This window comes from Gorilla gorilla, chromosome 21 (genome assembly GCF_029281585.2).
Source record: "Gorilla gorilla gorilla isolate KB3781 chromosome 21, NHGRI_mGorGor1-v2.1_pri, whole genome shotgun sequence".
NCBI classification, from domain to species: domain Eukaryota; kingdom Metazoa; phylum Chordata; class Mammalia; order Primates; family Hominidae; genus Gorilla; species Gorilla gorilla.
In genome coordinates this window covers 64,337,952-64,365,838 of record NC_073245.2, presented here as the reverse complement: position 1 = coordinate 64,365,838, position 27,887 = coordinate 64,337,952, and the positions used below count along the sequence as shown (strand labels likewise).

Below are 27,887 nucleotides of genomic sequence, written 5' to 3'. Positions count from 1 at the left end.
TGTGGTCAATCTCATTTCTCCTTATGCCAGCTCTCTCCCTGCCCTGGATTATTTTTGAAGAGAAAATCACATATCATACAACTTGTAAATGTTTCAACATTCATCCTTAGACTATGGGGAATGCTTTTTAAACTCTAATTCCATTTTCACACCAAAGTATAAAACCCCTGTAGCAAACTTGCAGTGAGTGAGCACACTTCTTACTATCTCAGCTTTTCCAGCATATTCTAATCAGGAGCCAAGTAAAGTCCCGATATTGTCGACCACCTCAAGTCTCTCAGTCTTTGCTTTTTCTCCTCTTCCATCTTTCTTCTTTCAAGTTATTTGTTGAAACAACTGTTTTATCCTGGAGATCAGTGATGTGTGGTCTGTGACCTTTTGCTGAACTGAGGCAAAACAAATCAGAAATTCAGAGTAAGCATCTTAAAAAAAAAAAAAAAAGTTTGACATTGCCATGGCATCCGGCTTTTTGCTGTATCTAATGATTGGGCTCTTTTTATCTTATTCCACCTCTCCCCTAATTCATGTTTATTATATTTTACAGAAATATCAGCCTGGGATGGATTAGAAATTGTTAGAAAAAACTAGGTCTTCATGCCATTTAAGAAGTACTCATATGTTTTTTAGTTTAGATTTTGCCAGTTTCCCTGTTATGTGACAGTGTCCTGTCCCCTGTACTTCTTGGAAGCCGTAGTAAGGGGAAGAGGACTTTTGCAAGGCAGAGCATACATGGCTTGCTTTTTTTTTTTTTTTTTTTTTTTTTTTTTTTGGTAAAGACGGAGTCTTGCTCTGTTGCCCAGGCTGGAGTGCAGTGGCATGATCTCGGCTCACTGCAACCTCTGCCTCCCAGGTTCCAGCGATTCTCCTGCCTCAGCCTCCCGAGTAGCTGGGACTACAGGCACATGCCCCCATGCCTGGCTGATTCTTGTATTTTTAGTAGAGACAGGGTTTCACCATATTGGCCAGGCTGGTCTCGAACTCCTGAACTCGTGCTCCACCCACCTCGGCTGGGATTACAGGCATGAGCCACCCCGCCTGGTCACATGGCTTTCATTTTTTTAAAATTTTTTCTAGAAAGGTGAAGGGAGGTGAAATAAGCCCAAACCTACTGTATTCTAAGACTTAGCATGGTGGTTATAAATGAGAAACTAAGCAAAACTATGCCTCAATTTCAGCTTCAGAACTTGATGATGATGTTCCAAAAGCAAACTGCCTCTCCACTGAAAGCACTGACACTCCGAAGGCCCCTGTCATCACTCTTCCCTCAGAGGCAAGGGAACAAATGGCCACCCTTGGAGAGAGGACGTTCAACTGTTGCTACCCAGGTAAGAATAAAACCCGGCGTGCTGAGCCGCTTCTGAGCCAAGCACTGATCTGCAAGCCCTACGTGAATCCCCGAGCTGCCTGCTCATGTTACTCTTGTTTGCTGACAACACGCGAGTATCTACATCAGCACACACAGCCTTCCCTGGGGGGCCTAAGAGTCCTGTAGCATCCAGAGCTCAGCGTGGGACTCGCCAGAACATTGGATTTGTAGTAGCTTCCACCCTGAGGTTATACATATATGGACTTTTTTTTTTTTTTTTTTTTTTTTTTTGGAGACAGTTTCACTCTTGTTGCCCAGGCTGGAGTGCAATGGGATGATCTCGGCTCACTGCAACCTCCGCCTCTCGGGTTCTAGCAATTCTCCTGCCTCAGCCTCCCAAGACAAGGTCTTGCTCTGTTAAGGCTGGAGTATAGTGGTGTGATCATAACTCACTGCAGCCGCCAACTCACTGGGTGCATGTGATCTTCCCTCATCCGCCCCCTGAGTAGTTGGGACTACAGGCATGCCCCACCATGTCTGGCTAATTTTTTTTTAAATAGGGGGCGGGGGTCTCTATGTTACCCAGGCTGGTCTCAAACTTCGGGCCTCCAGTGATCCTCCCACCTTGGTCTCCCAAGCTCGGGGATGGCAGGCGTGGGCCACCACACTCAACTGAGGTTCTTCTAAGAATTGTATTTTTCAGGCCAGGTGCGGTGGCTCACACCTATAATCCCAGCACTTTGGGAAGCCGGGGCGGGTAGGTCACCTGAGTTCAGGAGTTTGAGACCAGACCAGCCTGGCCAACATGGTGAAACCCCATCTCTATCAAAAATACAAAAATTAGCCGGGCGTGGTGGCAGGCGCCTGTAATCCCAGCTACTCAGGAGGCTGAAGCAGGGTAATCTCTTGAACCTAGGAGGCGGAGGTTGCAGTGAGCCGAGATCGAGCCACTGCACTCCAGCCTGGGCGACAGAGCAAAACTCTTGTCTCCAAAAACAAAAAGAAAAATCTATTTTTCTTTTCTAGGTTGCCACTTCAAAACTGTCCATGGCATGAAAGACTTGGACCGCCATCTCAGAATCCACACAGGTAGGTCTCCATTCTGTTCAACAGCTCAGTAAGAAAGATAGGACGTGAATGTGAATTAAGCGCTAGGGACACAGTAATGAACAGGACAGTCTCTGCCTCATCTGCCTCATGAAACTCAGTCTAGTGGGGTGGGCTTGGGAGAAGGAGCAAAAGGGCTGTGACAGGAAGATGAAGCGATTGCCAGGATGAGCTACACAGAGCCTGTGGCTATAGTAATCTTAGAGCAATAAGGTGGCTTCTTAAAGGTGCTTTTTTTTTAGGGCAGCCAGCTGCTGAGAAGAGAAATAAGACGTGCTGAAGCAAAGGAGTGCCATAATCTATGCCAGGATTACAAACTGCAGCCCATGGGCAACTCAGCCTGTTGGCATGCTCCTTCATTTACCTATTGCTTGCAGCTTTCTTGCCTTACAAGAGGTAGTTGTTACAGGGACTGTAGGGTGCACAAAGCCGAAAATACTATCTTTTTGTTTTGTTTTGTTTTGTTTTGTTTTTTTCTCTGAGACAGAGTCCTGCTCTGTCACCCAGGCTAGAATGCAGTGGTGCAATCTCAGTTCATTGCAACCCCTGCCTCCCAGGTTCAAGTGATTCTCCTGCCCCAGCCTCATGAATAGCTAGGATTACAGGCGCCTGCCACCATGCCCAGCTAATTTTTCTATTTTTAGTAGAGACGGGGTTTTGCCATGTTGGCCAGGCTGGTCTCGAACTCCTGATCTCAGGTGATCCACCTGCCTTGGCCTCCTAAAGTGCTGGAATTACAGGCATGAGCCACCATGCCCATCCTGCCTAAAATACTACTTAACCCTTTACAAAACACTTTGCCAACCCTTAATCTGTGGTACAAATCCTATACTTGCATGTTTGAGCGAGAATATTGGTTTGTTCTTTCAGAAACCAGTCTCAGTGGCTTAAACGTAATCCAGTTTATTTATTGAGTATATCTTCAGAGGCATAGAGTCCACAGCTGGTCCAATGGCTCTGCCATCCTGAACACGTGGCTTAGCCTCTGGGTCTGAGGCAGCTGCTGTAGTACTCTGCATCGCTTAGCCAGCAGGCAATGGAAGCAGGCCAGGGAGCCCATGGCATGCCTCCCTTGGGCTGTGACCAGGAAGAAGCGGCCCTTGTGACCTAGGGGAACATGAGCGGGACTTAGTCATGGCCACACCGAGTATCAAGGGGGCCTGAGGGATGGTTTTAAGAGGGGCAACACATGGCCAGATGAGCCTCTGGAGCCCCTTCACTGAGAGGACAGAGATTTCTGAACAAAGATGGTGGTCTCTGTCCAGAAAGATGGGCACTGTGCTATAATAGAGGGCCACTTTTGCCTGGGGACAGTGGATCATGACAAGCATGTTAGCAAGGAAATGTTTGATCTTCACCTTGGAAGACAGGCTACCAGGATGACGATGTCAGTGAAAGCAGGAGCCCTTTGAGGAAAGACGAGGCAGCTCAGTTTGAGGAATCTCAGAGAGGGTGACTTTATTCTGAAAATAACTTGAGTGCTTGTTCTCAACTGGGGCTGGGCTACTGCCATTCAGTGGGTGGAGGCCAAAAATCTTAAAATTCACAACATAACCTTCACAAGAAGTAAAGGCCTGGAACGTCCACAGTGCTGGGTTCGACCCCAAGAGATGTACAGGGGCTGGATTAATGTTTTCTTGAGGTACCGCAGAGCATGCTGGGGATCCAGGACATATAAGGCCTTGTTCTTGAGTCGGGTAAGCAGACGCGCCTCCCTAGTGTAAGCAAACTTAGGCCACTTCTCTGGGCCCCAGGTGACTGCTTTAGTTCTCTGAATTTAACTAATGGAAAGTAGGAGAAAAGGCATGGAGGCTTCACGGTATTCCTCCCTTGGGGCATGACCCAGAAGTAGCATCCTTTGTCACTACTGGGACTCAAGTAATGGTGGTTTAAAGCCAAAGTATTTCTGCACCATGATGTTCCAGGTGTAAGTGATCAGGCTGGTGTGGCACTGGCCTGGTGGTTTCAGGGACCCAGGCTGTTGCTTTGCTTTGTCATCCCAAGGGTACAGCTCTCATTAGCCTGCTCCACAATGGCCTCCTGCCACCTTAAAGGCACACCACTCGAGCTCATCTGTTTGGCCAGAACTGAATCCCATGGCCACCCCCAGCTGTGGAAATGAAGGCTGGGAAAAGGAAGTTTCTCCTGTGTGGTTGTGTGCCCAGCTGCAAAGAAGGTTCTGTTACCAAGAGGAGAGGGGAAAGGTCAGGGTGTGTCTCTGACCCAGTTGTAAGTGGGAGGCAGGGATTCTAACCTGTGGTTCTTTTGGATTGCTTAAGTAAATTAACATATGCAAATAAGTTTTCTCTTTCTGACTTTGTATTTGACCTTGTGTGCCTTGGCTTTGGTGCTTCAGTTCAAATTGAAGAGTAGCAGTCAACTCAAACCATCTGTCTTATTCCTCCTCATGGGCATGCTTTGGGCATGCTTCAAGGTCGCCATCATCGTAGGGTTAGAACCCCTGGGATTTTGGTTGAGATCACTTATCACATTCAAGTTTATTCCTAGCTTTCTGAGGTTGGTTTTCTGAGGTGTGTGTTTAACTGGGAATAGTGGTTGTATTTCAAACGTATTGCATTTTCCTTTTTATTATTTATTTATTTATTTATTTTGAGACAGGGTCTTCTCTTGCTCTGTCGCCCAGGCTGGAATGCGGTAGTGCAATCAGGTTTAAGTGATCCTCATGCCTCTGCTTCTCGAATAGCTGGGGCTGCAGGCATGCCCCATTTCGCCCAGCTAATTTTATTTTATTTTGTAGTGACGAGGTCTCACTATTGTCAAGGCTAGTCTCAAACTCCTGGCCTCAAGTGATCTTCCTGCCTCGGCCTTCCAAAGTGCTGGGATTACGGGCGTGAGCCACCCTTCCCCCCTAGCCCTATATTGCTAGCTTAAGATGGTCCTGTGGCATTTATTTAGCTTCGTAAAGGAGACTGATTTATGTTTGTATTTTTATCCCACTTTGTATTTCTTCATTTGGCATTGGTATCAGGTAGCTGTTACAAAGTGAACTGAAGCAAAATCTTTCTCTACGCTCTGAAACAGTTGACTACAGAAACGACTTTCCTTGAAAGTTTGGTAGAACGTGCACACAATCCCCTCTCTGCTCCAATCCTTAGGAGCATAGGAGGAGGATGGATTAGGCTGAGATAGCACTGTCAACCTCAGTGACAACTGAAGACTGCTCCATATACGCCACTGTCCCCCACAGTCACCCCAGCTGCATTCCTTGTGGTCTTCTCTCCAGGACCCAGTTGGTAGATCTGCCTCTGTCCGGAACAGCCAGGTGAAGGCGTTCTTGATCTTTGTTGTGCTATGCACTACTGGCAATTTGGATGGACTCCTCTCAAAAAGATGTCTTTAAATCTAATAAGATATATCACATTTTAAAAAATCATATTGTGATATAATCATCAATGTTAAATGTGCAATTTTCATACTTTAAGCCCTTGCTACCGAAACTGGTACAAAGACCAGAAGTGTCCACATCACCTGGGAGCTTGGTAGATCAAAATGCAGGAACCCAGTCTGCACCGTAGACCTACTGAATCAGAATCTGCATCTTAATGAGATGCTCCCAAGCCCGGGTGGTTAATATGTACAGTAGTCCCAGAGAAGCCCTGCATTTAATGTCAGGAGCTAGTGGCTAGCATATTAACTACCCTAATTGCAAAAGTGAGTATAAGTGATAACTTGGAGAACTACAGTGAGTGTAATGTGGTACGACCACATTTCATGTCCATTGACAAGGGTCTCCAGCACTGTTATTAGTGTGGTTTATTGCCTACATCCATAATTGAAGGCAATGCTAAACAGTAGTTATAGGTAGGGAAGGTAAAAATGTAATCATTTCCCATATAAGATCTTAGACCCCTGAAATTTTATACACAGACCCCAGATAAAAATCTCCTGACGGCTGGGCGCAGTGGCTCACGCCTGTAATCCCAGCACTTTCAGAGGCTGAGGCAGGCAGATCACCTGAGGTCAGGAGTTCAAGACCAGCCTGGCCAACATGGTGAAACCCATCTCTACTAAAAATACAAATATTAGCCAGGTGTGGTGGTGGCTGCCTGTAATCCCAGCTACTTAGGAGGCTGAGGCAGGAGAATCGCTTGAACCTGGGAGGCACAGGTTGCAGTGAACCAAAATCGTGCCACTGCACTCCAGCCTTGGGGACAGAGTGAGGCTCTGTCTATTAAAAAAAAAAAAAAAATTTTTTTAATCTCCTGATTTGGAACAGTGTATCTTGGGCAAGAGAAACAAGTGTGAGGAACCACACAGTGGCCCTTGACAACAATTCTTGTCACTTTCTGTCACATTTCATTAGCCGGAGTACGTCATGCCCAAACCAGAGGCTGTTGGGACGGGGAAGCATAATTCTCCCCATAAGTTACAGCAAATACTTGCGAACAATAAACAATTTACCTTAGAGAGTAGATCTTTAGCATAATTTGTCATTGTTATCGATCTGTTTTGTTTCAGTTTTTTTGTTTTGTTTTGTTTTTGAGAGAGAGTCTTCCTCTTACCCAGGCTGGAGTACAGTGGTGCAATCTTGGCTTACTGCAACTTATGTCTCCCTGGTTCAAGTGATTCTCGTGCCTCAGCCTCCTGAGTAGCTGGGATTATAGCTGTGCACCACCATGCCTGGCTAATTTTTGTATTTTTACAGTGGAGATGCTGTTTCACCTTGGCCAGGCAGGTCTCAAACTCCTGACCTCAAGTCAAGGCGGATCCGCCTGCCTTGGCCTCCCCAAGTGTTGGGATTGCAGGTGTGAGCCACTGCACCCAGCCTGTTTTCGATCTTTTAATCCAGACTTCGCAATTTTACATCTTCCTGGACCATCACCCATCTTATTGAGTCTTCTAAATTTATTGGAGTATAAAGTTCTACTTAATAGTCACGATTGACTTTGTGTATCTGTAGTCCCCTTCTGCTTTTCCAAAGTCTATTGGAATGGTTTTCAACTAGGTACAATTTCACCCCCCAAGGGAACAATGTCTGGAGACATCTTCGATTGTTACAACTGGAGAAGAAAGGGTTCTACTGGCATCTGGTGGGTGGAGGCCAGGGATGCCGCTAAACATCTTACAATGCAGAGGAAAGCACCAAACAGCAGAGAATTTGCAATAGTGTTGAGATTAAGAACCCTGATCTGTCGGTATCCTCTCTTTTTGAGCTAAGCCTTCCTTCTTAAGCACAATTTTTACTTTTATTGATCAAGTGCTATACGTAGCCTCAATTCTTTCTTTTGGTTTCTTGAATTGCATGCTGTGCACTTGATTTCAGCATTTTGTTAGAAGTGAACTTTATCTACAAACTACTTTAAAGCCATTATAGACTATAGGTTTTTTGTTTGGTTTTGTTTTGAGACGGAGTTTCGCTCTTGTTGCCCAGGCTGGAATGCAATGGTACGATCTTGGCTCACCGCAACCTCCACCTCCTGGGTTCAAGCGATTCTCCAGCCTCAGCTTCCCGAGTAGCTGGGATTACAGGCATGTGCCACCACATCTAGCTAATTTTTTTGTATTTTTAGTAGAGACGGGGTTTCTCCATGTTGGTCAGGCTGGTCTCAAACTCCCAAGCTCAGGTGATCTGCCTGCCTCAGCTTCCCAAAGTGCTGGGATTACAGACGTGAGCTACAGCGCCCAGCCACGGCCATAGGTTTTGAAATAGGAAACTTATCTGTTTCTGGAGTTTGTAATCTAATTTTGACAAAAACTGTCCTAAAAGACATTCTAAAACTTCCAAGATGACATTTTTGAAAAACCATTTGTGAAGCCATGTTACCCTCATAAAAGTTTGACTTTTATCTACATATTGAACTCTCTCATCCATATGAAATTTTTAATGGATTTCACCATGATTTCTATTTTGCCTGATGCTAAAATTGATATTCCTACTTTTTTTAAGCATTTTTCTAGAATTTCTATTCTGTTCCTATCACTGATTTAGGTATCTTCAGAGCATTTAGTGGCTTTTTTTCTTAATTTAACTTAAATGTATTTTTAACTTTTATTTAAGTAGAGATGAGCTCTCCCTGTGTTGCCCAGGCTGGTCTCAACCTTCCGGCCTCAAGCAATCCTCCTGCCTTGGCCTCCCAATGTGCTGGGATTACTGGCGTGAGCCACAGCACCTGACCTATAATTTAAATCTTTAAGAGGGAAATGTAATACGTCTTTGTTTATAATATTTACTTTGACATCTAGTTATCTGATATTTGATGTGATTTTTATTTTGTGCTGTTTGGTTTTTTCATTTCATTGAGACGAGTTCTTGTTCTGCCACCTAGGCTAGAGTGCAGTGGTATGATCAGAGCTCACCTTCTGGGCTCATGTGATCCTCCCACCTGAGCCTCCCAAGTAGCTGGGACTACAAGGGTATACCACCACACGTAGCAAATCCTTTTTTTTTTTTTTTTTTTTTTTTTTTTTTTTTTTTTGGTAGAGTCAGGGTCTCACTGTGTTGCCCAGGCTGGTCTAGAACTTCTGGACTTAAGTGATCCTCTCAAAAGTGTTGGGATTACAGATGTGAGCCATTGTGCCCAACCAAATCTGTCTCAAAAAAAAAAAAAAAAAAAAGTCTTGCTCTGTCACCCAGGTTGGAGTGCAGTGGCATGATCTCGGCTCACTGCAACCTCCTCCTCCTGGGTTCAAGCCATTCTCCTGCTTCAGCCTCCCCAGTAGCTGGGATTACAGGTGTGCATCACCAAGCCCAGCTAACTTTTGTATTTTTAGTAGAGACAGGATTTCACCATGTTGGCCAGGCTGGTCTTGAACTCCTGACTTCATGATCTGCCCACCTTGGCCCCCCAAAGTGCTGGGATTACAGGTGTGAGTCACCATGCCCAGTCGCCCCAACCAAGTCTTTTGATGGTTGTTTTTCTCTTGTCTGAAAGCTATACTTTTTCCATTGTACTATTTTCTCATATTCCTATCTTACCTTCACCATCACCCTTATTTTTTATTCTGGTGTACAGTGTTTAAGTGTGATACCAAGTCATATATCAACTATCTTCTCCTCTCATTGAATGCTAATTCAAGTATAAGATTCTATTAAAACAGTTTCTCTAGAAAGTTGAAGATCCTGTTCCTATCTTGCTAGCATCCACTGTTCTGAGGAGCTTTATGCTGATGTGAGCATTTTGCTGGTGGTTTTCTTTCTGGAAGCTTCCAGATCTCACCCTTCTTAGGGTTCTGAAATTGGACCACCCTGCTTCTAAATAAGGTGCATGGCTGTCTTTAGTGTTGGGAAATAATTCTTCTCAGTTCTATCCTGGACCATCTAGAACGAGCTTTCGTGTCTTACCTTTTGGCATCTTTTCCCCCTTGTCCTTTTGGGAGATTCTTTAGCTGTATCTTCCATTTCTAATATTTTTCTTAATAGGTGGCTTTTTCTTTTTGTTTTGTTTTTATAAGAGCAGTTTTAGGTTCACAGCAAAAGTGAACCTAAAGACAAGAAGATACAGATATTTCCCACATGCTCCCTGCTCCTCCACATGCACAGCCTTCCCCATTACCAACATTACATTTGAATAGTGCATTTTTACCATAGATGAACCTGCACTGACACAACATTCTCAACCAAAGACCATAGTTTACAGTAAGGTTCTTTTTTTTTTGAGACAGTGTCTTGCTCTGTTACCCAGGCTAGAGTGCAGTGGTACGATCTGTGCTCACAACCTCAACCTCCTGGGCTCAGGTGATCTTCCCACCTCTGCCTCCCAAGTAGCTGGAACTACAGACATGCACCACCACATCCAGCTAACATTTTGTATTTTTTGTGTAGAGACAGGGTTTTGCCATGTTGCCCAGTCAGGTCTCAAACTCCTGGACTCAAGCGATCCACCCACCTCAGCCCCCCAAAGCACTGGAATTACACGTGTGAGCCACCGCACCTGGCCAAGGTTCACTCTTGATGTCGTACATTCTGTGGGTGTGGACAAATGTATGATGACATACGTCCACCAATAGCTGTCATTCGACACCCTTTTTGCTGGTCAACTTATTAGAACTTTTATTTTGATTTCCATAGTTTTCATTTCTGTAATTTCATTTCCTCCCTTTGCTTTAGTAACTAAGTTCTTGACTTGGGCGTATCTTTCTGGTTCTGGCTTTCCCCAAGCATTTGTTTATTGGGTAAACTAATTTTATTTGGATATGATCAGCCTGGAAGGGTTGGGCTAGGGGGTAGTGATGAAACATGGCTGGATGGAAGTGTTCTGGGTATGTGGTCTTCTGCTGTCCCTGGCATCTCTAACTACCAGGCCCTTGTATTCTTTTTCTGACCTCAGCACCCTTTGACCAATAGCCTAGGGGGAGATGCCGTGCTGCTTGCTCTTTGGAAGAAGTGAGAGGAAGGGGTCCACCTGACCATTCTCCATGTGGTTCATGAAGCTGTCCAAGATCCCTACAGCTGCCACTTCTTATCCTGAGTACTTCTATAACCACTGCCATTTTTCCCAAACAGGGTTTGGCCTGTAATTGTCTCCATCAATCAGATTTTTATGTTATCTTTCCCTTAGGATTTCTGAACTATCAATGAATGATACACATTCTTGTTTCCCAATATGCTGATGTAGACTTCAGTATCTTTCTCTCTCAGTATTTGGACAGGAGGAGGCAGCACACCCATATGCCCAGGCTATCATCTTGGTCAAATCTTTGTAGCCATCTTGACCAAAAAACCCTTAACTTTGACTCCTTATGTGTTTGAAGGAGACAAACCGCACAAGTGTGAGTTCTGTGACAAGTGCTTCAGCCGGAAGGACAACCTGACCATGCACATGCGGTGCCACACCAGTGTGAAGCCACACAAGTGTCACCTGTGTGACTATGCTGCCGTGGACAGCAGTAGCCTCAAGAAGCACCTGCGGATCCACTCTGATGAGCGGCCGTACAAATGCCAGCTCTGCCCCTATGCCAGCCGCAACTCCAGCCAGCTCACCGTCCACCTGCGATCCCACACGGGTGAGTCCCTGACCAGGAAACCTCAGTCCCTTACTTTTTCTCTAATTTCTTAACCTTCATTTACTTAACAACACAAGCAACTTAAATGACTTGGTGTGGTAGAAGTACAAGAATTTGGAACTTCTGTGATAATTGTGAGATTTGTCATTTTTCTGTTGCCGGAACAACTTTTGGTAAAATATGACTGACAGCTGGGTTTTATATCTTGACTATATAGAATCCAGCTGGGAGTAGATACCCACTATAACTGCCAAGAAGCCAAGGATGTATCTCAAGGCAGACCTATAAACTAGATGTTTCAGTAAATGTGTACACTGATTGCATGGCTAAATTTGGAATGTAGCAGGATCCATTAAGTATGATTAAAAATCACAAACTTTTAATCTTAGGAACTTCCTTTCTTTATGGGACCCTACTGAAATAATGATAGGACCAACTCATTGTGGCATGGAAAAATGGGGTTTGAGATATTCATAAAGATGCTCATAAGTTGAAAATTTTCAATGAATTCCTGGAAAATGGTGAGCAGACAGGAACATAGTGATGTTTAGAACTGAGTATAGAAAGCTGTGTCCCAGCAGACAAATGGGAGGCAGCTGTACAGTTGGAAGCCAATGTTCCCAGCCAATATCCAAGTGCCCTGAGGGCTCTGGGCTTGGAACAAGCATGTAGACAGCCAGGGCCACAAAGCTTGGGGGACTAGCCAAGGCCTGGCAAAACTGCCCAACCAACCCAGTAGCAGGTGAAACCTCTGGCATCCATGTCTAATCATTAAACCAGTCTACTTTCCCAAATATAGTCAACCAAGGATCATGAGTCATTTATAGGAAATGAATGGAATAAAATGAGCCAAGTCAATAACTAATCCTGGAAGTAAGAGTACTTGGGTAATTTTCACATTCTAATTGGTGTCTACCCACTTACAGAAATGTTGCATCCAAATAGAGACCTATGAAGAGATAATGAGAACAAAGAAGTATGAAATAAAACTAGGATTGCTAGCTATAAAATTAATTTCCCAGAGATTACGGGAAAAAAACTGGGTGAGTGAACTGAGAATAAGAGCCAGTCCTGAAGTCTGGCTTCTGACCAGGTCTAGGAAGAAAAGAAAATGGAAGTGAGAAGAAAATAGAGTGAAAATAGAAAATCAAATGAGAAATGAAGTCCACAATTCTAAGGGGCCAGGAGAGTAAAAGTGCTCACAGGATTCCAATCAGGATGGAAGGGAGTGGACAGGGGACATCTATATCTAGAAATATGTCTGGGTAGTATTGGCTTCTAGGAGACAATGGAACAGTGCCCTCAAGAGTTGGGAAATGATTTTGAACTTAGAATTCTATACCCAGCCAAACTATCTCAAGTATGAGAGCAAAATAGAACGATGTTCAAGGACTCAAGACTTTACTGCCAGCCACCATGCTAGTGGGAGTTACTAGAAGATAAACTCTAGCAAAGGAAGGGAGGAAACATCTGGCATGATGTATTTGATATGTGAATACCTGAATATGGCTAACTGGGATTGCAGCAAAGAGAAATATCAGGCTGATACTTGTATAGAAGGTCAAGAGAAACTAAATCAGAAGTTTTAAAAATCCATTTTAAAAATTCCTTGTGAAAGGGCCAGGCGCGGTGGCTCAAGCCTGTAATCCCAGCACTTTGGGAGGCTGAGGCAGGCAGATCACGAGGTCAGGAGATCGAAACCATCCTGGCTAACACGGTGAAACCCCATCTCTACTAAAAATACAAAAAATTAGCTGGGCGTGGTGGCGGGCACCTGTAGTCCCAGCTACTCTGAAGGCTGAGGCAGGAGAATGGCGTGAACCTGGGAGGCGGAGCTTGCAGTGAGCCGAGATTGCGCCACTGCACTCCAGCCTGGGCGACAGAGTGAGACTCTGTCTCAAAAAAAAAAAAAAAAAATTCCTCATGAAAGTTACAAAATTATGAGAGTGGATGACTTCTGAAATTGAGATTCCTTTTTTCAAGAAACACAGTCTAATCAAGAAGCAAGTTAAAATGTGCCCCCAAATGAGCAACACGTAAGAAAAGAAAACAAAATTATATTGATGGGTGGTTACGCCATCCACTGGCCCGAGTGTGACAGCCGACTTATAAGGAAGTGATTGTAATCCTGGTGCAGTGTTTGGCTCCAATGAATATCACATTCCCAGTCACCATTTAAATTATTTATAGTTGGCTTCTGAACTTGAAATCTGAAAATGATTAAAGTATGAGAATTCACCAGACAGAATGGAATTTTTTTTTACTTAAAGGTGAAAAGAAAGCTACTTCTAACAAGTGAGGAGTTAAGTGTGGAGAAGAGGAGTGAATCCTCAAAAAAATCTCAGAAGCTGATGGACTAAAATGTGAGGCTACTACTCAGCTTAAAAGTGTAAAAGTCACAACCACCAGAATGCAGGGGAGAGGTTAGGGAAAGGATGGATGTGTAGGATAAGATGCTTATCTTTGTGTATATTCAACTGACGTTTAAAGCAGCAACCTCCAAAACAACTAGAAACCCTTAGCAATGTCTCCAGGGAATGGGACTCTAAAGACCATGGCTCTTTATTATTTGTCCCCTGCTGCCATATTATGCATTAATATTATAAATAAAATTTAGCCTGTAGTTATAAAAGTAAAAAACTTTAACTTGAAATACAAGCTCAATAACTGATGTCATATAGATTAAACACTATAGTAAGCGTCTTCACAGGTCTTAGCTTGATTTGAAGCAGTTGTTTGTAATTTAAATCTCACCTCTTCTTCCACATTCAGTTCTGGGATGTCAGGTTAAATGGGAGTTTAGATTTGAAACTGAAGGGGGTCATCAAGAGTATGGACTTGAGTGCCATAGTGCCTGGGTTCCAAATCCCTGCTGTTTGACCTGAGTCAAGTAACTTGACCTCTCTTAGCCTCAGTTGCCCCATCTGTAAAGTGGGGGTAATAGTACCCACTCATAGGATTGTTGTGAGGATTGCATTAATATGCACAACAAGTGTTGTCATTAGGAGGTTGGATTTAGAGTTCACAAAACCCAACCATCTCATGGCGGCCAAGTGTGCTGAGGCAGGTTGGGGTGGGAGGGTCTGTTTTGCCTGCCTGTTCTAATGGAAACACACCTTCCATTGCTAGGGGATACCCCCTTCCAGTGCTGGCTCTGTAGCGCCAAGTTCAAAATCAGCTCGGACTTGAAAAGGCACATGATCGTGCACTCGGGGGAGAAGCCTTTCAAGTGCGAGTTCTGCGACGTCCGCTGCACCATGAAGGCGAATCTCAAATCGCACATCCGCATCAAGCACACCTTCAAATGTCTGCACTGTGCCTTCCAGGGCCGGGACCGGGCTGACCTCCTGGAGCACAGCCGGCTGCACCAGGCCGACCACCCGGAGAAGTGTCCAGAGTGCAGCTACTCCTGCTCCAGCGCGGCCGCCCTGCGCGTGCACAGCAGAGTCCACTGTAAGGACCGTCCCTTCAAGTGTGACTTCTGCAGCTTCGACACGAAGCGGCCCAGCAGCCTGGCCAAGCACGTCGACAAGGTGCACAGGGACGAGGCCAAGACGGAGAACCGGGCCCCTCTGGGCAAGGAAGGGCTCAGAGAGGGCAGCTCCCAGCACGTGGCCAAGATCGTGACGCAGAGGGCCTTCCGCTGTGAGACCTGCGGCGCCTCCTTCGTCAGGGATGACTCTCTGAGATGCCACAAGAAGCAGCACAGTGATCAGAGTGAGAACAAGAACTCAGACTTGGTCACCTTCCCACCGGAAAGCGGTGCCTCGGGACAGCTCAGCACCCTGGTCTCCGTGGGGCAGCTCGAGGCTCCCCTAGAGCCCAGCCAAGATCTCTAGCTCAGCCGAAGAGGGTGGTCAGCTGTCGGAACTTCTGACCAGTGCTGTTGCCCAGCCCTCCAGAGGTGAGGCCACTGAGACAGGCTTTGGGCACCACTTCTGGGGCTGGCCGCTCCAACTTCACAGGCCTCCAGAGGCGATGGCTGGGCGACAGTGACGAAAGCAAAGCAAAGCAGGGCTGTGGAGACACTCCTCGCATTTGTCCCTTCCCTCCAAGGATTACCTGAGCAAGTCGACTTGTTCATTCAAAGGCGGGGTCTGCCAAGCCCTGCTCTATCCAATGGGGATAGCTTCTACGTAACGGATTCCAATTTTAAAACTGATCCATCTCTGATGGAATTATTAAACTAGTTAGACGATATAGAAAACTAAAACTAATCTCTAGAGTGGAAAGTGTTAAAGTGAGGAAGGTGTACATGAAGGGTCTGGGGTTGCTGGAAAACTTCTATTTCATAACCCGGGTGATCGTTCTAAGAGTGTTTGCCTTATATGTTTGTGTGGTTTCTTTTACCTGTTGTCTTACAATTAAAAAAGGCAGACTCATGGTAGCATGATGTAAGGAACACTCAATTTTGCAGCCCTCCACAGACAGTTACGGTAGAAGGTTCTCCATCCCCAGCCCGCGCCCCATTCAGTCACTTAATTATAAACGCCCATTGGATTTCTCAATGAGTTCCTACTGTAGTAAAACGAAATGCAGTTTGATCTGGAGGTGGCGCCAAAGATCAAGCTAACTAGCCCAGCCTGTGCTTGTCTGTTGTGGAATTCAAAATTCTGTTTAATACTATTTGGAGAGAAAAGTCCATGGGCCCAGTGGGCCCTGAGCTTGGTGCTGGGTGCTGGGATATGTGATACGTGGGACAGCCTCACACCAGCATCTGTTTCATCACGGAAAGCATTTAGTGTTTGCTGAACCCACAAACTACTGAAAATCCAACCTCTTCTCATAGATGGACCCTTAGGAGGTTATGAAATCTCAGTGGATATAATACTTACCCAAAGTTGCTTGGTTTCTACTTTTGGCATCTTTCCTTCAAATACTCTTTTTAAATATAAAGTCTTGTGTGCCCTCATCAAGCTGAACATCTCTGGAATTGAAACAGATTAAGTAGATCCATTGTTCCTGGTAAACTAAGAAAAAAGGATGTAAGATTTTATAGGTTGTATAGAAGGGACTATTTCACTTGTGAAATAGAGGTACCTAGTTTATTTTGTGAATGGTGGTAGTTTGGGCAAATCTGACTCCGTTTAAGTTTTACATCAGGTAGGTGATGGTGTACTGCTGAATCTCTATTGTAAGAAGAAAAGATTAAAATGATGACAGAGACCCAGGATAGAATTAGTCTCTTTGGAGATGATCGTTTTGATCAGAAAAGTGTTTGGTTACTGAATGCTGGTGCTATTGTACAGTTGCTATTGTTACCTTTCTGCTATTTGTCGTGAGTCTGATCTGCGTTTCTGTTCTAGAAGGTTGTTGACCTTTCAAGTGGGAACCCATAGATTGAAATCACATAAACGTTCCTTGTACTTCTTGTTATAGCTCTTTAGACAAAGAGGAAAGATATCAGCCTTTTTAGAAGGCATTTTTTGTTGTTAACAGCTGTATGGACTTTAAGGATTTTATATCCAAGCTGGTATCACCCAGCAAACTTGGATTCCCAATAGAGCAGAGGTGAGTAAAAAGCTGTGAACCCAATATTTACTTCAGGCAGTGGGTGGGGCCATAAAGTTTTTTGCAACTACTCAGCTCTGTGGTTTTAGTGTAAAAGCAACCATAGATTGCAAGAAAAAACAAATGTGTCTGTGTTCCAAGAAAACTTTACAAAAACAGGTGGCAGGCTAGATTTGGCCCATGGTCTTAGAATGTAGCAAGCCCTCCTGCAGAGTACTTTGCTCTGAACTGGCAAGTGTGACTTGTAAAACACACTAAAAGATACCAAATTTTCTGGCAGAGACACAAATGGGATTTGCACAAAGCTGAGAGTGTAGTTCAAGAGAATAAGGCTGAATGAGTATTTAAAAAAAAATTTGGTAACTTAAAAGAATTTTTGAGACTGGTAAGAATTCCAAGATTCAGAGAAAAGTAGGCTAAGAGGGAAGTCTAGGACCAGGAAACTTGTATGAGTAGGGATAGTCTTACCTTACCATTTCTAGGAAGTTAGAAGATGGCAGTGGATGGGGTTAAATCATTCGGAATTGGGGGCTGAACTGGCTAAACCTGCTAGAATGAGACTTAAAATGTACAGGTAATAACCAAATAAAACAGCCTTAATAGAAAGGAGCAGCCGACATGGCACAGACCAGAATGGCAATTCTTACACCAGCCTTGATTTGCAGAGCCCTCTGGATCTGGAAGAGGAAACTGAGAATGTTTGCAGTTTGACTTCACCTGAGCCCCAGGGATCCGCAAACTTTTTCAGTTAAGGGCCAGATAGTAAATGTTTTGAGCTTTGCTGGTCCTACTTGTTATCAGCTCTGTTGCCACTGCTGTTATAGCACAGAGGTTCCAACTCGGCCACTGTAATGCAGCTACAGAGAATAGGGAAGGAAATAAGTTTAGCTGTGGGCCAATAAAACTTTATTTATAAAAAGGACATGATTTGGAAGGCCAGTCTGTTAACCCCTAAGTACAAGCAACAGGGTGATTGGCCTTGGATAAAAGGCAAGGGGGAAATGTTAACATGAAATTGAGCCAGCATCAGTAATGAGTGTCTATGGTCCCAGCTACTTGGGAGACTGAGCTAGGAAGAACTATTTGAGCCCAAGAGTTCAAGTCGAGCCTGGGTAGCAATGCGACTCCATCTTTAGAAAAATTTTGTGGGGCCACTTTAAGGAAGGTGTTGCTTCATGCCACAGACAGATGAGTTTCCGGTTAGGTATTGGGGAAAACTGGATCCTTTTGATCTTTACTCAGATCAGCTTGTAAAATCTCCACTGAAGAACAGAAATCAAGGCGATCTCCCACCCCTCTGCTTAAGGTTTCTTGCTGCCTTCTAGACACTACAGAACACAAATAGCTTGTTTGTCTCCCTGTATTTAACCTCTTCTAAGAAAGCAGGTGAGCCTCAATTCAAGTTGCCATCATGACTGAGCCAGGCACTGCACTAAGAACTTTACCTGTCTGCAGGTGTTTTTCTCCCAGGTGCTACCCAGAGCTGGGATAGGGTGAGGCACTTGCCTGGGACATGAGACTTAAGGGAGTGCCGAGAACTCAGTCGCCAAAAAATATTTTAATGCAGATTGGCAAACGGTGGCCCCACAGGTCATCTGCTTTGTTTTCGTAGTTCTGTGGAAAGTTGGCCTGGGATTAGGGCAAGTCAGGGCTGTGCAAGCAGAGTTGGATCCCGTGTTTAGAGTTCTGACATCCTGTTCATTGTAGGTTTCTTTTGCATTCATTTTGGTTTTTAAAAAGTTGCGTTATGGTATTTACCTTGATCAGCTGAGATTTGGGATACCACCTTAAATGTGTGCCTGAGGCCATGGCCTCTCCCACCCCACCTAGCCCCTGTCCCTCTTTAAATGCAGAAACTAAAGGATAAGGGGAAGAAACTTCCTAAAACAATATGACCCAGTAATAAATTGGGGTAGGGTGGTGACATCCTAGAAGCTGTCTCTTTTGTTTCCTTGAGATGGAGTTTCACGCTTGTCGCCCAGGCTGGAGTCCAATGGCGCGATCTCAGCTCACTGCAACCTCTGCCTCCTGGGTTCAAGCGATTCTCCTGCCTCAGCCTCCCAAGTAGCTGGAATTACATACGCCTGCCATCATGACCTGCTAATTTTTTGTATTTTTAGTAGAGACAGGGTTTCACTATGTTGGCCAGGCTGGTCTCGAACTCCTGACCTCGTGATCCACCTGCCTCGGCCTCCCAAAGTGCTGGGATTATAGGCGTGAGCCACTGTGCCTGGCCAAAACCTGCCTCTTTTAAATAGTTAACAGACAAAGACTGTATATATTCAGTGTCTATAATGTGTTGATTGGAATACCTAAGCATTGTGTAATTACTACCACAGATTAACACAGCTGCCACCACTCATGCTGTGCCTTACAACCCAAAATTTGTTCATGTCATGACAAAGATTGTGCCCTTTGATCAACATCTCCCCGTTTCCCCCAACTCCTGGCAACCATCCTTCTACTCTGAGAAGCCACCTTTTTTTTTAGTTATAAGCGAATGCAGTTGAAGATGGGAAATCCCTGCCTCGTTCAGCTAGAGGGATGTCATCTGAGTCTATTTTACTCTTCTGTAAAATGGGTCATGTCAGGCATTTGGCCTAATGATACAATCTACTGACTTAAGAGAAGTTGGCTTCCCTCTGTCTCCCCCACCCCCTGAGCCCTGCTTGCTTTTTTTCTTTTGTAGGGGGAGGAGGAATAACCAAGATCTAGGTACTGTGGCCTTATGATCAGCAGGGATCATGATTTCTATCTTCCCATGCCCCCCGCCGCACACATCTTCAACACATAGTCCCAGATGACACCTTAAGCGCCAACTAGGACAGAAGGTCATGTCCTTCACACCGCTGGGAAGTCGCACATAAGCTGCTGCTTGCCTCCCCACCTAGTCACACACCATAGCTCTACAAAGGACACGGGGAAGCAGGTTCCTCTGGAGTGGGCTGTGCCGGTGAAAACCTGGAAGGGGAGATGCTGAATTCAGGAGCATCCCCTGCTCTCTGCACAGTAAGGCAGGCTCATAGGGGTGGGAGGTATTAATAGCTTTTTCCATGGGGCACGTGATATGGGTCCTAAAGACTCTGAGGTGTTACATTCGCAAGCATTTGTCTTATCTGGGCTTTATGGGGACAGTTTTGCCTGCTGCTTGTGGATGTTGGGCTATGACAGTCTTCCAAGGCATCCTAAGGCTCTACTCCAGTAGCTCTCCACCGTGCCTGCCTGCTGCTGTCCCCTGGGGGCCTCTTTGGTGTTTGAAATCTCTCAGGGGAGGTACAAGGGCATCTCTACTTTCTAAAGTTCTGCAGGTGATTGTAGTGTGGAACCAGGGTGGGAAGAGCCATGTGAATTGGAGACAGACCGTCTTCATGGGCTGTGCTGTCACAAAGGGCCCCATAGTCAGGAGGCCCCCTGTTTGGTTGCATGTTCTGTCATCGACTTTACATTCTTAATTTTTTTAATAGCAATTTTGAAAATATTTTGCATCGGGCTTTGCAAATAACAGCCAGTTTTCTGAAGAAAAGGGCATACCTAAGCCTGTCTGCATCACTGGAAAGCTGTGGGAAGGGCCTTCGACCATTGAAATCAAGAGTCCTGGATAGGGGTGACCAGGTCTCTGGATGGGAGGAACAAGCACTGGCGCCCACTAACATTCACTAGTATCCCCTCCATTATTTTGATGGGTCCTCACAATGCAAGGCATTTGCCTTCATCTTTGCAAGGGAAAATTGATCTTCAGAGATGTTAACTTGCTCAGCATCATGCAGCTGATACAGGGGAGTCAAACCTGCTGTGCTGAACTCTGGCACCTGCAGTCTTTCTCCACTAGCTTCCTTTTTTTTTTTTTTTTTTTTTTTTTTTTGAGGCAGAGTCTTGCTCTGTCACCCAGGCTGGAGTGCAGCAGTACTCACTGCAGCCTCTGCCCTCCAGGTTCAAGCAATTATCCCACCTCAGCCTCCCGAGTAACTGGGATTATAGGCACATGTCACCATGCCTGGCTAATTTTTGTATTTTCAGTAGAGACGGTTTCACCATGTTGCCCAGGCTGGTCTTGAACTCCTGACCTCAAGTGATCCTCCCACTTCGGCCTCCCAAAGTGCTGGGATTAGAGGTGTGAGCCACGACGCCCAGCCTTCCACTAGCTTCCTTAACCTCTCACCTTAGTCTAGGGTGTCTCCCACTGGCAGAGGTGGGCAGCTCAGGAACAGAATCATGAGTTCTAAGTGTTGAGATAGAACAAAGTCTTCTTTGCAAGAATAGTGAGGTCTATAGTAGGGTGGGAAAAAATTTCAAATGTGAGTATCATTAGGTTGGAAAAACGTCCCTGGGCTGCATGTGTGCTAGGGCAAGCATTGCAGGAATGACCAATGTTGCGTTCCCCCAAAATAGGCAGGTTACAAAATTATAAATTTTGCTTAAATGCTTATCTTTGGTAACCAAACATGGATTTATGTGAGTTTAAGTGGCCACCTGAGCTTGAGAAGCCACTGTCAGGAGACATTCACAATTGCATCTCGTTTACTCCCCACATGCTGCTTCAGATGCTTCTTTTTTTTTTTTTGTAGAGATGGGTTCTTGCTTTGTTGCCCAGGCTGGTCTCAACTCCTGGCCTCAAGCTATCCTCCCCGCTTGGCCTCCCTAAGTGCTTTTTACAGCTGTGAGCCACTGCACCTGGCCCACTTCTATTTTAATAGAGATAAAAGTGAAGGCATGAGAGTCAGAAGCCTGTCTGAGGTCAAGCAACTTGTCAGTATTAGAACCTGCGTCTTAGGTCTCTGAGGTGGATCCCCTTTCAATAACCGTTGCTTAGGAGGACCTGCTTTAAGACACAGTTCATTCTGAGTCATGGACCCCTTTGGCAATTCGATGAAATCTGTGAATCTGCTCAGTGATGTTTAAAAGAATAAAATACATAGGTTTGCAAAAGGAAACTGCCATTAAAATAATAGTTATCAAAATATTTTTAAATTGTTAAGTGTGTTTTTATTAACACTAAATACAAGATCTAGCAGCAGATCTAGTAACTACTTTTATTTTGAAGTAGCAATCTACAATGGCCATGATGTTATATGAAAATATCCAATTTATTTTGTTGACTAAAGCACAGGTTGTCTAATGCTACTGTCATTTGGTGCCTACATCCAAAATTGGCAGAAATACTGGATTTCATTCAGAGGCTAGTGAAACTAAAGATTCATTTTCTGGCCAGGTGCAATGGCTCACGCCTGTAACCTAAGTACTTTGGGAGGCCAAGGTGGGCAGATCACTGAAGGCCAGGAGTTTGAGACCATCCTAGGCAACAGAGTGAGACCCTGTCTCTACACAAAATTTTTAAAAATAAAAGATGTTCACACCTAAGTTCCTGGACTTGCAAAATTCCATACACTGTCCCCCTCACCTCACATTAGATCTCTGATGTTAAGGCTGGGCACGGTGACTCACCCCTATAACCCCAGTACTTTAGGAGGCCGAGGAGGGCAGATCATTTGAGGCCAGGAGTTCGAGACCAGCCTGGCCAACATGGTGAAACCCTGTCTCTCCTAGACATACAAAAATTAGCCAGGCATAGTGGCATGTGCCTATAATCCCTGCTACTCAGGAGGCTGAGGCACGAGAATTGCTTGAACCAGGGACTTGGAGGTTGCAGTGAGCTGAGATCACACCACTGCACTCCAGCCTGGGTGACAGAGCAAGGCTCTGTCTCAAAAAAAAAAAAGTCTGATATTAAAGGAGTTTCTGGGGTCCAGTTTTCTTAGTAAAATTTTGACTTGGCCGGGCGCAGTGGCTGATGCCTGTAATCCCAGCACTTTGGGAGGCCGAGGCAGGCGGATCACGAGGTCAGGAGATCGAGACCATCCTGGCTAACACGATGAAACCCTGTCTCTACTAAAAATACAAAAAATTAGCCTGGCGTAGTGGCGGGCACCTGTAGTCCCAGGTACTCAGGAGGCTGAGGCAGGAGAATGGCGTGAACCCGGGAGGCGGAGCTTGCAGTGAGCCGAGATCGTGCCACTGCACTCCAGCCTGGGTGAGAGAGCGAGACTCTGTCTCCGAAAAAAAAAAAAAAATGACTTGTGATTGCTTCCGTCTTAACCAGAACAAGTAGAACCAGCATTTGAATACTTATTCCCCCCACATTAAAAAAAAAAAAAACAACCTTTTGGCCGGGTACAGTGGCTCATGCCTATAATCCCAGCATTTTGGGAAGCCAAGGTGAGAGGATCCCTTGAGCTCAGGAGTTCGAGACCAGCCTGGGTAGCATAGTGGGACCTCATCTTTATAAAAAAATAAAAACCCTTGTATTTGAGAAGGATTCTCCAAACAGGGCTCTTTGTAATACCTCTCTATTAGTCTTTTTCCCCATAAACTGCTCTTCAGATGGCTCAATCTTCATGTGTTAGTTTGAGGGACTTAGGCATACAGAAAACAAATGTACATTTGTCAATTCCAAAATTCTAAAGGCATTGCACTCACGTGCTCTTTCTCACGCTGTGCAGTATGTATTTCTTGAAAGATCGCCAAAGACTGATTTCACCCTAATGCTAAGGGCAGGATTTTTATCCCATAGCTGAGAGGGGCAACACATGAATAACAGTTAATTCTAGTACCCAGCCCAGTGTCATCTGCACTTGTTAGCTTTAAGCATCCTTTTGATAAACTATCTCTTTAAGAGAAATTGATTCTCTGTGTACAGTTCTTTTAAAAGGCATAGATGTGGCCAGGAGTGGTGGTTCATGCCTATAATCCCAGTGCTTTGGAAGGCCAAGATGTGAGGATTGCTTGAGGCCAGGAGTTTGAGACCAGCCTGGGCAACACAGGGAGACCCCGTCCCTACAAAAAACATTAAAAATTAGCCAGGTACAATGGCATGCATCTGTAGTCCCAGCCACATGGGAGGCTGAGGCAGGAGGATCGCTTGAGCCCAGCAGATAGAGGCTGCTATGATCAATGGTCACGCCACTGTACTATAGCCTGGGTGACAGAATGAATGAATACATAGACAACCCTGGATTTTGAGAAAAAACAAATATTGACTGTACTTCAGTTATCCATTTGTCCCTGGTTGCAAGAAAACAGTTTTTATATCAATGTTTAAGAGAATTAATGGTGCAGATGTCACATAGAATTTTTATTCTTTGAAAGAATAATTTTTATTCCAGATACTCATTTCTTTACTAATCCTAGCCCAGTCTCTAGCCCAGAGCCATAATTGCACCACTGCACACCAGGTTGGGCAACAGAGAAAAACCCTTTTCCAAAAAGAAAATTCAAAAACTGCTTTTAGCTCATGGTGGTAGATTACGTAAAACAGGTGGATTACCACTGGAGAAACTGGGCGAAGCATACAAGGGCTTTTTCTGTATTACTTCTTACAACTGCACATGAATCTACAATTATCTCAATAAAAATTTCAATTTAACTCGCAGGTTATTGGCTAGAGTTGACCCATAGACCGTAATTTCCTAACTCCTGCTCTAGCTGGTCAGAGCAGCTTATGGGATATGGTATTGAATTTTAAACTATTGCTTTAAGAAATTTTTTATTAATATTTGTGATTATAGGATACACATGATATTTTGTTACATGCATAGAATGTGTCATGATCTAGTCAATGTATTTGGGGTGTCTGTCGCCTCGAGTATTCATTTTTTTTTTTGAGACAGCCTCACTGTTGCCCAGGCTGGAGTGCACTGGTGCAATCTCAGCTCACTGCAACCTTCACCTCCCAGTTCAAGCAATTCTCCTGCCTCAGCCTCCCGAGTAGCTGAGATTACAGGCGCCTGCCACCACGCCCAGCTAATTTTTGTATTTTTAGTGGAGATGGGGTTTTGCCGTGTTAGCCAGGCTGGTCTCAAACTCCAGACCTCAGGTGATCAACCTGCCTCGGCCTCCCAAAGTGCTGGAATTACAGGCGTGAGCCACCGCGCCTGGCCAAGTATTTATCATTTCTGTGTGTTGGGGACATTTTAAGTCCTCTCTTTTAGCTGCTTTGAAATATACAATACAGGCTGGGCACAGTGGCTCACGCCTGTAATCCCAGCACTTTGGAAGTCCAAGGCGGGCGAATCACGAGGTCAGGAGTTCGAGACCAGCCTGGCCAACGTGGTAAAACCCCATCTCTACTAAAAATACAAAAATTAGCCGGGCGTGGTGGCAGGTGCCTGTAATCCCAGCTACTCGGGAGGCTGAGGCAGGAGAATCGCTTGAACCCGGGAGGCGGAGATTGCAGTGAGCCGGGATTGTGTCACTGCACTCCAGCCTGGGTGAAAGAGTGAAACTCCGTCTCAAAAAAAAAAAAAAAAAAAAGAGAGAAAAAAGGCCATGAAATATACAATACGTTGTAGTAACTATAGTCACCCTACTCTGCTATTAAACATTGGAACTTATTCCTTCTAACTGTATGTTTGTATCCATTGGCCAACCTCTGTTCACCACCCCCTACCCCAACACCCACACACCCTTCCCAGCCTCTGGTATCTATCAGTCTACTCTCCATGAGATCAACTTTTTTTAGTTCCCACATACAAGTGAGAATATGCATATTTGTCTTTCTGTGCCTGGCTTATTTCACTTAACATAATGACCTCCAGCTCCACCCATGTTGCTGCAAATGACAGGATTTTATTCTTTTTTATGGCCAAATAGTATTCCATCTATATATGTACCACATTTTCCTTATCCACTCGTCTGTTGATGGACACTTAGGTTGATTTTACCTTCGCATTGTGAATAGTGCTGCAATAAACATGAGAATTAAACTGCTCTTATTTCTCAGATTGTTTTTGACATGAACACAATGTTTGAATGTGATTTTTTTTCGGATATATGCTGTTCCCAAATATTCCTTTATATTAAGCTCAAACACAAAGGCCTTTGCCATCTAGCTGTGGGTATATTTAGAGACTGTAGTGTTTCTCAAGAATATATATAAATGATATGAAGTAAATTTACATATGTCAAATGTTCATTCCACTACAAAACTAAACACATCTTTTCTAAATAGGAAAGCCATTTATTTATTTTTTGATATGGCGTCTCTGTCACCCAGGCTAGAGTACAGTGGCACAATCTTGGCTCACTGCAACCTTCACCTCCCAGGTTCAAGTGATTCTCCTGCCTCAGCCTCCCAAGTAGCTGGGACTACAGGCACACGCCACCACGCCCGGCTAATTTTTGTATTTTTAGTAGAGACAGGGTTTCACCACATTGGCCAGGCTGGTCTTGAACTCCTAACCTCAAGTGATTCCCCCGCCTCGGCCTCCCAAAGTGGTGGGATTACAGGTGTGAGCCACCAGGCCTGGCCAGGAAAGCCATTTATAAAAACTCCTACATCCTTAAAACATCTTGTCTTTTAAAATAATGTGCATTTTTTTTTTTTTGTCAAGCAATACCTGGAGATGTATAGGAAAACATCTCTTTTCACTCTCCCTTATTTTACCTCCCAAAAAGCAGTCATCATTAATAATGTCTTGTGTATTTGTAAAAGTTTGTGGGGTTTTCTTGAGGTAGAGTCTCACTCCATCACCCAGGCTGGAGTGCAGTGGTGCAACCTTAGCTCACTGCAACCTCCACCTCCTGGGTTCAAGGAATTCTCGTGCCTCGGCCTCCAGAGTAGCTAGGATTACAGGCACATGCCATCACACCTGGTTAATTTTTGTATTTTTGGTAGAGATGGGGTTTCACCATGTTGGCCAGGCCGGTCTTGAACTCCTGACCTCCAGTGAGCTGCCCACCTTGGCCTTCCAAAGTGCTGGGATTACAGACGTGAGCCACCGTGCCCAGCCAAAGTTTTGATTTAAAATGTGTCATCGTGGCTGTTTTTGTGTTAGCTGCCAAATTAACAATTACAGTAGCTACCAGTGCCAGGTGTTGCTGTGAGTTTCACAAACACCTTGGCATCATCCAGCAACTTTCCAACATAAGTGATGCTGACCCACAATACGGATGAGGCTCCCGAAGGGCAGAGTCATCAGACATCAGCAGGTAGTGCTCCCAGGGCATTTCTTTGCAATGCCTCCCTCTAACCACCCTACCTCATTCCTACACACCAAGCAGCAATGACCCTTCTCATCGCCACCTTGTGAATGACATCTCTCTGCTCTCTTTTTTCTTCACTGCTTCCATCAACACGTGTGCCTCACCTGAGAAGGATGTGCAATACAAGGCTCCTGCAAGGGTCACTGCCCATCACCTTGGAGACACATTCCCGCCTGTCATAATGCATTGCCGGTGACCATCTCATTAAAGCTGCGTGGTTGGCTGGCATGGTGGCTCATGCCTGTAATCTCAGCCCCTTGGGAGGCCAAGGCAGGAGGATCACTTGAGCCCAGGAGTTTGACACCAGCCTGGGCAACAGAGTGAGACCTCAGCTCTACAGAAAAATCAAAAATGAGCTGGGCATGGTGGTGTACACCTGTAGTCCCAGGTGCTTGGGAGGTTGAGGTGGGAGGATCACTTGAAGCCAGGAGTTGGAGGCTGCAGTGAGTTATTATGGGACCATTGCACCCTAGCCTGGGCAACACAGACCCTGTCTTCAAAAAAAAAAAAAAATGAACAACACAGGTTTGAACTATGTGGGTCCAGTTATATGTGGATTTTCTTCCTCTTCTGCCACCCCTGAGACAGCAAGACCAACCCCTTCTCTTTCTCCCCGTCCTCAGCCTACTCAATGTGAAGATGACGAGAATGAAGACTTGCATGATGATCCACTCCCACTTACTTTTCTCAGTAACATTTCCTTTTCCTTAGCTTGCACTATTGTGGGAATACAGTATACAATACATACACAAAATATGTACCATTGGTGCCCCTAATCCCTGCATTGTTCGAGGGTCAGTGCACTAAGGATGGACTGATGATCTGCTCTTTTCTTTAAAATTATTAAAGATTTAAGAATTGTTCTTGGGTAAGCCAAGACTGAAAGAGCGCACATCCCCCTGACCTTTTTCCTCCTCCTCTTCCTCCTCTAGCAATAAAACTTACTTTTATTTATTTATTT

General features: G+C 44.9%; 1 protein-coding gene and 1 long non-coding RNA gene across 5 annotated transcripts in view; one reads left to right on the top strand and one right to left on the bottom strand.

The window, feature by feature from the left end:
• Window positions 1–15,764, top strand: part of ZFP64 (ZFP64 zinc finger protein) — a 113,069-nt gene extending 97,305 nt beyond the window's left edge. For all 3 annotated transcript variants that reach the window (XM_019017486.4, XM_055373228.2, XM_019017490.4), the window contains 4 exons: window positions 1,176–1,325; window positions 2,333–2,395; window positions 11,126–11,377; window positions 14,507–15,764. In XM_019017486.4, the coding sequence (XP_018873031.3) occupies window positions 1,176–1,325; window positions 2,333–2,395; window positions 11,126–11,377; window positions 14,507–15,216 (1,175 nt within the window). In that variant the 3' untranslated portion in view covers window positions 15,217–15,764. The remainder of the gene's footprint in view (window positions 1–1,175; window positions 1,326–2,332; window positions 2,396–11,125; window positions 11,378–14,506) is intronic.
• Window positions 172–27,038, bottom strand: LOC109024416 (uncharacterized). Of its 2 annotated transcripts, none has more exons than XR_002003921.3 (3): window positions 26,923–27,038; window positions 16,213–16,347; window positions 172–386 (listed from the first exon to the last, which is right to left on the bottom strand). It is a non-coding gene; the product is annotated as an uncharacterized lncRNA (long non-coding RNA). The 2 variants fall into 2 exon arrangements; XR_010132296.1 differs by lacking the exon at window positions 172–386 and adding an exon at window positions 3,301–3,520.
• Window positions 27,039–27,887: the final 849 nt, after the last annotated feature.